Source organism: Parambassis ranga, chromosome 21 (assembly GCF_900634625.1).
Source record: "Parambassis ranga chromosome 21, fParRan2.1, whole genome shotgun sequence".
NCBI lineage: Eukaryota > Metazoa > Chordata > Actinopteri > Ambassidae > Parambassis > Parambassis ranga.
In genome coordinates this window covers 22,707,179-22,718,429 of record NC_041041.1, presented here as the reverse complement: position 1 = coordinate 22,718,429, position 11,251 = coordinate 22,707,179, and the positions used below count along the sequence as shown (strand labels likewise).

The window sequence follows — 11,251 nt, the reverse complement described above, 5'->3', positions numbered from 1 at the left end:
TTCTGAGGAAACAGAAACTCACCATTATATGATAACAGTGTTTTTCCCCCAACCCCCACACACATGTATATAGTCTGTTTCTTCGTTCATCCCTCCCTCTATATGTCATGAGGACTTACCAGAAATATTACTGGGAGCCATAACACAGACCATAGAAGGACGATGGGGCTGTGGACACTTCTGCTGCTGCATATACACTTTGGTAATGCTCCATGGAATGTCGAGAGAAGGATGGTTTAATTTGGGGAATTTGTGAGATGAATTTGTGCTTACACTGAACTGCTTTGTATACTGTAGTGCTTTGAGGGGGACTATCATGGTAGCATTTAACCTCCTACTGTTAAAGTAAATGTTATTTAGCTCCATGAAATGTTTCTTAATATTAAACACTTTCCAGGTTTAGTCATGGGACGAATATAGATTTATAAACAATGTTATTAAAATTCAAATTGTAACGTTGCTGTTTTATACTCTGCAGTTATGTGCATTTCCATTTCTTCACCTTCCAACGTCTCCATCTCTTCCTTCAACATGGAGCATACTCTCAGCTTCCTGCCTGGCCCCAAGACCCCTTCTGATGCCTACTTCAGAGTTCAGATCTACCGCTCCAGGTATTTAGGACAGCTGTAGGTAGAGTAAAGAAATCACATACACTTATATGTATGTGCTTGTAAATTTGACTAGGTGATTTCTGAAATGCCACTGTCACTCTCTGGGTTCCATGGTTTTAATAAGTAGGGGTAAATAAAGACAAAAAAAGAATGGAAATACATTTGTGCTTTCAGGGACACAACAGGATTAAGATGGAAGCAGCATTGATTAAACAGGCCCCGAGACTTCTTAGAACTCTTTTAAGATGTTTCATTTACAATCATTAACAGCTTTACAGGGATCCACTCGCATAAAACCTGTAATATCCTAACTAAACAGCTAGAACTGATAAAGAGCTTGAAGGACCAGCGGGACAGAATTTCTCTGCACAAACAAGATATGGATGGTGTCTTGACTTGCTGGCTGAGGGATTGCATCCCTACTTTTGGTAACACTGGTGTCATTGAGCCAAGACCTCTAGGTCTTACTGGAGTGGTAGTGCAAAACAGCAGGAATGAAACCTCTAAAGGAGGCCATGGTCCTAAGCCGTAAAGGGGTGAAATGCCCTGCCTGGATTGGGGACAAGTCACTGCCTCAGGTACCAGAGTTCGAATAGTTTGGGGTCATATTGACAAGTTACCCCGACGCGTAACCCCACACGCGTAACTGCAGCGCAGCGTCAAGCGAGAGAGAGTATTTACACCGGCCGCGCAGGAGCGCGTTTTAGAAGCGGCCCAGAAGCGTTGCTGCGCGCTGCTCCGCGAGTGATACGCGGCAGTTCTATTTTGGAGATGTGTCGCGCCCAACACGCGTCTATTTGCACCAACTACATCGAGCAGACAGGAAGTCAAGCACTAGAATAAAAGAGTTTCCGGTGGATTTTCAAAATAAAACGCTGTGAGACTGAACGCTCGCTGATTTAACATCGCTACCGGCAGAAAAACAGCCACAGCCATGGACGAGGAGAGATTCCGTTTGAAAAGTAGAGAAACGGCATTTTATATGATAGAACATGCTTTTATAAGGACAACATCAGAAAGGAAAAGGCATAATGGATGGATGAATGGATGGACATCAGTAACAATTTTCAGTTTAAATAATTCATTCATCAACACCCAATGTCTTAATGTTTCCCTTATTGTTTTTGAGCAGTTTATTCTTCAGCTAAACCAATTTGGACAAGACTGTGCATTTCACAGTGACAGCAACTGTAGGATGTTGATGGAGGGCAATTAGAAGTCCAAAGTGGACCAAAATAGGTTAAGGTAAAGAAAGCACTTAAGCACAACAGCTGAAAAACAGCTAAATACACTGCTTATGCATCTAGCCATTAAGAGTCTGCTTTCTTACCAGACTAAAACAATCTTCACAATAGTCTTTAGAAAATGTCTGCTGTCATAGTTGTGTGCTGTTATGTTCCTTTGTTGTGCAACTGCATAAGTTTACATTTCTGTTTCTGAACTACTCAGCAATACTAAATAGGCACTTTCCTTTCTGAATAACTGTATACCTGGTGGTGTAAGTCTCCTTCATATTCAGCTGGTTTATAATACTGGATCTTATAATCTCATCATCTGATGAGATGTGTGCCTTTATGTGTGTTTTCTTTCACATTGGAGGAAACACTCGTGGAGACCGGTGGAAGCTTGTTTGAAGCTGGTGGCTGGACAGATGTGTAACCTTACCAGACCCTTCAAAGACCCGTTTGATCACTATCAAGCCCGCGTCCAGGCTGTCACATTCAACCAGACCTCCAACTGGACTGTATCAGAGTGGTTCCAGCCCCTATTAAACAGTGAGATAATTAACACCACATATCTTTAAAATTGGAGTTTATAGGCATAACTAATAGCACACAGAATGTAGCATTTTGATCATACCAAATATAAAATAGATTGTTCCGATCAATTTAAAATTTACAATTTACAGGCTGTTTGTTTAGTTTGGCACAACCTAAATTTTACACGTTTTTGAAAGGATGTACACTTTATCTCTCAGAATAAATCACATCGTCACAATCATTTCATGAGAAGTGGTAAAAGAAATATGTTATTCCCAGTAAAAAAAACAGAAACGGTGAACTTACTAAAATAGAAAGTGTAAGTGAGTGGCTTACTAGTTAAGCTGAGAAGTACAGAATAATATTTATCACTGAAATTTTTTAATTGAGACATGGTATAAAACTTTGACATCCGAGATATTTATACCTACAGTGCTGCTTGACAGTTTGTGAACCCTTTAGAAATTTATATATGTATGCCTAAATGAAACTGAAAATGTCTGTTATGAGCTTGTCATTTACTTATTAGAAAAAAGTGATACAATATACAGTATAAAATATACAGTATATGTGTGTCACAAGTATGTGAACCTCAAGGATTAGCAGTTTATTTGAAGGCCAAATTAGAAACCATCTATTCAGAGGTTTCACAAAAACAGTGATTTATCATTGTCCAAATTGTCCAAAAATCCAATTGTGTTTAGAACTGTGTAATGACATAAAGGAGATTTCTGAGGACCTCATAAAAACAGTTGTTGCTGCTTATCAGGCTGGAAAAGGTTACACAACCATCTCAAAATCCACACCCAAATCCACAGACAGACAGACATAAATGGCCATAAATGGGGGAAATTCAAGTCTATTCAAGTCTACCTCCTCCAATCTGCTGATGTTTTTCTATATTTATCCAATAGCATTTAATATTCTACAGGGTTCACAAGCATTCAAGCAGCGTTGTACGTGACATGGTCTTTTAAAGTAGCCTCCTGAAAGTTCTTACTTTAGTGGTTGGGTAGGTTAATCACTTTACCAGTTCCTTATATTATTAAGGTTTGTTATAATTTGACTTGTATGGTAACAAAATAAATTGTTGTCCAGATTTCTAAGAGAAATAGAAAAAAAGAAGTTAAATTTAATATGTCTAGAATGTCTCTAATTCCTTTAAATAAAAGTGAATTAATTCTGCCCTTAGCTTTAGTGGGACCTCCTGGTGTGTCTGTGTCTGGCTGTGGATACTGTTTGATCCTGCAGCTCACAGTTCCTAGAATTATCCAACAAAATCTGCACCTGGACATCTACAGAGAGTTCACCTTACATGTACAAAGAACCAGGGATGGGGCACAGGTATGTGTTATTGTATATTGTATATGTGTTATACTAGTGTATTTACTAATCTTGTATCAAATAATATAGATAGATATAGAGATAGAGATAAGTGTATAAGTGGAAAATACAGGAAAACAGGCAAGGTCAAACACTCGAAAACTAGATACAGAAAGGCTGGAACTGTTGGGAAACACACAAGACAACCTAGTGAGGAGGAGAAACAAACTATATACAGTGGATACAGAAAGATTCAGACCTCACTACATTTTCTTACTCTTTGTAATATTGGAGCTGTTTGCTAAAATCATTTAAGTCCATTGTTTTCCTCATTAATGTACACACAGCACCCCATACTGACAGAAAAACACAGAATTGTTGACATTTTTGCAGATTTATTAAAAAAGAAAAACTGAAATATCGCATGGTCCTAAGTATTCAGACCCTTTGCTCAGTAGAAGCACCCCTTCGATCTAATACAGCCATGAGTCTTTTTGGGAAAGATGCAACAAGTTTTTCACACCTGGATTTGGGGATTTTCTGCCATTCTCTCCAGAGATGCTTAATTGGGTTTAAGTCAGGGTTCCGGCTGGGCCATTTAAGTACAGTCACAGAGTTGTTGTGAAGCCTCTCCGTTATTTTAGCTGTGTGCTTAGGGTCATTGTCTTGTTTGAGGGTAAACCTAAGATTGACCTAAGATGGCACTGTCTCAGACAGCAGCTTGTAGTAGCAGCTCCCAGCGTGTTGACTCGGAGGTTTGAATACTTTTTTCTCCTTTTTGCGTTGCTTGGGTTACTAATGGCCCCCAGCAGTAATGCCCAGAAGACCGGCATTGTTTACACCCACGATCACCTGCTGGGTCTAAGACCACCATCCTTTGTGGACGGAGAGAAGCCCTAAATAACGAACGAGTTGAGGAGGAGAAGACGTGGATGCAAGGCAGGAGTTTTAAACCCTGTGTCCCCACAATCATCACAGGGAACGTCAGGTCGCGGGCTAATAAGATGGATGATCTTTCTTATCTGTCCTTCAAGGAGTGCAGACGTGTTTCTGACTGCTCCCGCTCTGCTCTGCTCTGTTCTTTCTTGTCCTGTCCTGTGATTTTTGTGACTTTTTATTCCCTGAACACCCTGCTTTGCTATCCTTGGGATACTTTTTTGACATGGAGCTAATAAATTGGTCGCTCAGTGTATTGGCCGCTGCTGGCAAATTGGCACCACCGCTAAGCGTGGACACAAACAAGACCCTGGGCTCATGGGACCTCGGAACTCGGAATTACATCAGAAGATGGACCGGATTGAAAGGCTGATCTGCAACATTTCAGCCTGCTCCAGAGAGGGCTGGAAGCAGGTGAACAACATCAGAAGACAGTCCGACCATTTGAGGATCTCAATGGAAGGAATATCTGGCAAGCTGGAAGAGATGTCGAAGGTTCTCCATGCACCTGCAAGGGACGAATGAGCACTGAGGCTGGACTGACCGATTGATCACTGATCTGGGCAAATTAATCACAGATCGAAAATTGTTGTTTTGGTTGATTTTCTGTCTGTCCCTCTCCCCACCCTCCCTCTCCTGGCCCTGAAGTATAGCCCAGCAGCTGTGCTACTATCTGACTCCTCTGCAACTCCTGTCTCCCGTCAAGGACAACTGGTGAACTGCCTGTAAACATCTCGGCGGTCTCAGTCATACTATCGCACACACTTCTCATGGAACTGATGCACATACATTCCCCTCCCTACTTCTCCCTTTCTTCTCGTCTGCCTCCGTATCTGTTGTTTTGTTCTCCCATCCTCTGTGTCCATGAAAATATTCCATCACGTTACCACGTGTGCTGTAATCAAGGGTCAATGTCATTATGTGATTGTATTGTTTGTATGTACCGCAATCTGCAAATTTATTTTCGAGAGCCAAAAGGGTGCCTTGAACGGTTGCCCTGGTGCTTTTAGTGCACTCTTGCACTAGACACTAAGGCATATTCCTAGTAATGTGTTTCTCACTTACATGGCAATAAACTCGATTCTGATTCTGATTCTGGACGAGCTGCAGGTGCTCACAGGGACCCAGCGGGAGTACCGGGAGGCCAGTATCATGTGTTTCATGTGGAGTACTGCAGCCCCTGTTAAACCAGAGCCATCATCTTCAGAGGATTCCAGTGCTATGGAAGTGCCATAGAAAAACCATCTTGTGGCACCGAATGACTACAGGCCAATAGCACCACCCATGTTATGAAGGTCATGAAGCAGTTGGTGTTGTCTCACCTCAGACACCTGGTGAGCCCCTTCCAAGACCCACTGCAGTTTGCATATCAACCCGAGGTCGGGGTTGATGATGCAGAGGGCTTACTCCTCCCTGGACAGACTGAACACCACAGTGCGGGTCATGTTCTAAGTTAGTAGTAATTCCTTTTACTAGTTAATAGTAAAAGGACTGATATAATAATAATTTAGATCTACGTTGGTCACATGATCCACGACGTACCCTCTGCCCTGAGCGCTGCTAAGCTGGAAGACGGTCGGCCTGACGGCCACTGCAGGTGGCTACACCGAGGAAGTAAACTGCTGCCCCGGTGAGCAAGTTCTGCAGTGCCGGTATGTTTGTGCATGGTTTAGTTGCTACGAGTCAACCAGTTTTGTACAGTGCGTTTCTGTATGGTGTTTCAGATTCATGCTCCATGTGCCCTATTTTCACTTTTTCGCACCTGTCCGTCCAAAGGTCTCTGCAAGTCCCTGATGTGGACATAGTCTCATCTGACAAGTTCCTGGGTGTCCAACTGGACAATGAACTGGCGTGGTCAACAAACACTGAGGCTGTTAACAAGAAGGGCATGAGTAGACTGTACATCCTGAGGAGACTCAGGTCCTTCAATGTTTGCAGCAGGATGCTCCACATGTTCTATCAGTCTGTCATGGTGAGCACCATCTTCTTTGCTGTGGTGTGCTGGGGATCAGGCATTAAAGCAAAGGACGCCAACAGACTGGACAAACTCATTAAAAAGGCGGGGTCTGTTGTTGGCTTTAAGCTTGCCAACCTGGAGGAGGGGGCGAGGGAAAGAGTGCTGGCTAAACTGCTGACAATGACCCCCCCACAACACTGTTGACAGACTGAGAAGCAGCTTTAGCAAAAGACTAATGCTGCCCCACTGTTCAAGGAACAGTACAGGAAGTCATTCTGCCATCAGACTGTATAACTCATCTTCTCTGACTGTCAGAGCTGTGCTCACTAACTCGGACTAAAGCATCACCACACGTGCATTTCAAACCTCCCAGTTACATTAACTGTCTTCTCCTCGATCTGCTTTATTGTGTGTGAAGAGCGAGAGCCCTATTGAAATGCAAGGAATTATTATTGTGATTCTGATTTGGTTGCAATTTTGACCCCCTGAACATGCTCAAAAACACACCAAACTTTACCCAAAATTGTCCCCCAACTAAAATGTTTACTTACTCACTAAAGTGTGAAAATATTCACCGCAGCTGCTACAGACTTGACACTGGGTACACTGATGTATCGCCTCCTGACAAGGAAAAAAGCCTCTTGGACGAAAATTCCATGATGTACAAGAAGTCCGTCATTTTGAAAACACCACGCCATGCACCAATTTGCACTCCCCGCTCCTCCAAGAGGAATTGCTTGGCTGCATTCATCTTTCCCTTGATTGCAACCAGTCGTCCTGTTCCTGCAGCTGAAAAACACCCCCACAGCATGATGCTGCCACCACAATGCTTCACTGTTAGAATAGAATAGAATAGAATAGAATAGAATAGAATAGAATAGAATAGAATAGAATAGAAAATAGTTTATTCATCCCAAGCTGGAAAATTTTGCTATTGCAGCAGCAAAATACAGGCACTCAAGCATACTAAAAAATATACCTCTAACGGTAAAAATTAAACAGTAACAGTAAACATTATTTACAGCATAATAAAAAAAGAAATCTAGGTGCAAAAGCAAAAATGTGCAATTTGTTAAGCAAATGTTGGTGTCCTCCACTTAGAATAAAGGTCACAAAGTTCTATCTTGGTCTGATCAGACCAGAGAATCAGACCAGAAATTTCTCACCATCTTGGAGTCCTTCAGGTGTTTTTTTAGCAAACTCCATGCAGGCTTTCATTGCATTGAGGAGAGGCTTCCGTCGGGCCACTCTGCCATACAGCCCCGACTGGTGGAGGGCTGCAGTGATGGTTGACTTTCTACAACTTTCCCCCAACTCCCGACTGCATCTCTAGAGCTCAGCCACAGTGATCTTCTTTACCTCTCTCACCAAGGCTCGTCTCCCCTGATAGCTCAGTTTAGCTGGACGGCCAGCTCTAGAAAGAGTTCTGGTCACCAGGATTATGGAGGTCACTGTGCTCTTAGGAACCTTAAGTGAAGCATAATTTATTACCACAATTCTGTCTCTGAGCTCTTCAGGCAGTTCCTTTGACCTCATGATCCTCATTTGCTCCAACAGCACTGTGAGCTGTAAGGTCTTATACAGACAGGTGTGTGTCTTTCCTAATCAAGTCCAATCAGTATCATCAAACACAGCTGGACTCAAATGAAGATGTAGAACCATCTCAAGGATGATCAGAAGAAATGGACGCACCTGAGTTTTCACATATAGTATCAAATATAATATAGAAAATACAAAAGCCTTGGCCACACATACTGATAACCAAGTGCAGTTTAGAGGAGTGTAAACATGAGGATATGATGGTGGCAATTAATAAATAACAAATACATAAACATGTGTGAACCTGATGACTGGGTTATAGTGTACTGTAAGTGTGAGTATCAATCGAAACCAAAACCGCTTTTGCCACAATCTGTGGCAATTGAGTAATTTTTGGAAACAGCCTTAAATGGCTCATTGCAGAAGTGTAGTTTTTGGCCTAATTTTATAGCTTGCCAACAAGTGAGGTTGTCACAACCAGGTGTTTAGTTCTGAATTTGTTTTCCTTGTTTTGGGTTTTGGTTTAATCTGTGCTTAGTTATTGTTATTTTCTGGTAGGGCTAGTGTTTTGTTTCTCTGGGTTTTTGTTTAGTTGTTGTGTTTGCCTTGTCTTGTCTTTCCTGTTTTATTTTGATGGTCCTGTCCACCTTGTGTATTGTCTTCTGTTTTACTTCCTGTGGTTTCCCACCTTGTGTGATTACCTGCCCTGCCCTAATGTGTGCCACCTGTGTCTCGTTATCTTCCCTACTCCCTTTGTATATAGTCTGTGTCTTCCCCTCTGTCTTTGCTAGTTTGTCTTGTCATTGTGGGAATGTGTTCGTGCCTTGCCAGCCTAGAATATGTGAACCTCTTGGTGATTATGCTTCATCATGTTTTGAGCTTTGAACTTATTGAATCTATGCTAAGAACCTCGTTTCGCTTCTCTGAGTTTTTGCCACGCCACGTATGATCCTTTGTTATATTTTTGGTTTTTGCCCTCTTGGCTCAGAATTAAAGACCTTTTGATTTTTTTGAACCGCTCCATGCCTCTGCAACTGTGTCCACACCTCACACAAACCCTGACAGTGGTGATTACTCTCGCTGCCTGTGCACATTTTGCAGGAATTCAATTTTTGGTGGTTTTGAACTTAGCTCAGGAAATGTCTTCAGGAAGTGATGGAGGGGCTCAGACCTCCCCAATTTTCTGAGAAGATTTAGATTTTTTTTTCTGGCAACTCTGTGTGTCTGTCATGTTCCTGTGTGTTTTTGTTCTTGCTTTCTAATTAAATCCTTAGTTTCTTGGTTAATGTAATTGTATATTGCCGAAGTATAAATGGCTAGCAATCACATAGTTTACTGCACCACCAAAATGAGGCTACGTCCTTTTTGTGCTGCCTGCCTCATGGCCTTGTGTTGCTCTGTGTTTTTTTTTTTAGTTCATGCTAAGTGTACCCTACAAAGAGAAGACCATCATCCCTTATCTTCAGCCTGGCATGGAGTATTGTGTGACTGTCACTGCCAAGTTGTTTTTCAACCACAACACCATTGCCAGTAAACCTGTCTGTGCCTTCACTAGCCCTCCTTCATCCAGAGAGTCACGTACGTGTTACAGATTTTATTTTTTTTCTGCAGTCAACTTTGATTACTAGGCATCAAATGCATGTTTTGTTATTGTATTTTACATTGTATAGAAAATGAGATAACAGGCCAAAAGCCAGAAGATTGAAACTATGTGACCTGTGACCAGAAATGCAGATGAATAAGATGCATTCAACCGCTTTGGTTTTTATTTTTGACTTTTGACCTGTACGATTTACTATGGTGCTCTAGAAAGGACATGAAGATTTATTTTGTTTTATTTTTACGATATGATTTGCAGGATCTTGCAAAGCTTAGTTAATTACTGACCTGAAAGTAAACCCCTCTCTTCTCTGAATCTTGCAAAAGTTTCTCCCTTTCTTCATGTCCCTTCTGGGGCTCTGTAGTCTACGGTACAACACAGACACCTTTGATGCTGCTACAGATAATATTAATGCCTGCTTGGCTACTACCTTCAGTGTTTTGTTATGTAAATGAAATGTCTGTTTTTTTTAACATGAATCTTCCATGAATTAAAAAACATTAATAGAAGAAGTAAAATCTGTTGCAGAAAGTTTTATAAAATAAATAGCGTAGCCTCTTCCTGAAAATCCCAGAAATAAAATAATTTACAGGTACACTATATTGCCAAAGGTATTCACTCACCCATCCAAATAATTGAATTCAGGTGTTCCAATCATTTACATGGCCACAGGTGTATTAAAATCAAGCACCTAGGCATAAAGACTGCTTCTACAAAACATTTTGAAAAAATGGGCTGCAATTGGGGAGGACAGCAACTCAGCCATGAAGTGGTATGCCACATAAAATTACAAAGTGGGGTTAGTGCATGAGGTCAAATTTGCAGAATCAATCGCTACAGCCCTCTGTGTGACCTTCAGATTAACTTAAGAACAGTACCTAAAGAATGGGATCCCACAAATTGATATGTGGAAGCATAAATAAGCTATCTGTGCTTGTAATCCTTCCACTAGTAATTTGTCTGTGTACATAGAAACATTACAAATTCATGTATTTAATTCATACTGCTGTGCTCATGTTTCACAGTGTACAGGATCTTTGGCTTCTTGGGTGCCATCTGTGTGCTAGCATTTCTCCTTATGGGACATGTCATCTATGGCAGTCAGCTGAGCTTCAAATTACTGAACCACCGTTGGGACCTTAAAAATCCACTGTTCACTATCAGTTAAAAGTTCTAAGAATGCATTTCATTTAATTCATCTGAGTAGTTTGTTATTGAGTACACAATGTAAAAGGCATTAAAAAGCAGTAGGTATAATTTGCATGTAAAACGTATTTAATCATTACAGTTATTGACTTGAAAGATATTATTAAAGCAAAAGCAATCATAACATAGAAATTCATTTCATTGTATCATATCTATGAGCATCTGTTTTTAGATTGGAATCATCCAATGATTTAAAGGTCTTGTGTTGCTGTAAGCTTCTCTCCACTCAGACTCATCAATTATAATGCCAGTGTTTCATGACATTAACTGTAAGTCCCTATGTAGTCTTGTACATGTGTATTTTTCTGAGCTGCATTCT

The 11,251-nt window shown here is 41.2% G+C and overlaps 1 protein-coding gene across 1 annotated transcript; it reads left to right on the top strand.

Annotated features, from left to right (window-relative positions):
• Window positions 1-43: 43 nt before the first annotated feature.
• LOC114426311 (interferon alpha/beta receptor 2-like) lies at window positions 44-11,056 on the top strand. Its single transcript, XM_028393627.1, has 6 exons — window positions 44-202; window positions 479-611; window positions 2,211-2,386; window positions 3,564-3,715; window positions 9,542-9,704; window positions 10,752-11,056. The coding sequence occupies exons 1-6, from the start codon at window positions 163-165 to the stop codon at window positions 10,892-10,894; spliced, it is 807 nt and encodes a 268-aa protein (XP_028249428.1). The 5' UTR covers window positions 44-162; the 3' UTR covers window positions 10,895-11,056.
• The last annotated feature ends 195 nt before the right edge of the window (window positions 11,057-11,251 follow it).

Bases quoted from the DNA above. Each gene is read 5' to 3' on its own strand.
- LOC114426311 (XM_028393627.1), top strand. From the start codon at position 163: ATGGGGCTGTGGACACTTCTGCTGCTGCATATACACTTTG. The intron at 612-2,210 runs GTATTTAGGACA...TTCACATTGGAG, and splicing joins GTTCAGATCTACCGCTCCAG to GAAACACTCGTGGAGACCGG. The intron at 9,705-10,751 runs GTACGTGTTACA...CATGTTTCACAG, and splicing joins TCCTTCATCCAGAGAGTCAC to TGTACAGGATCTTTGGCTTC.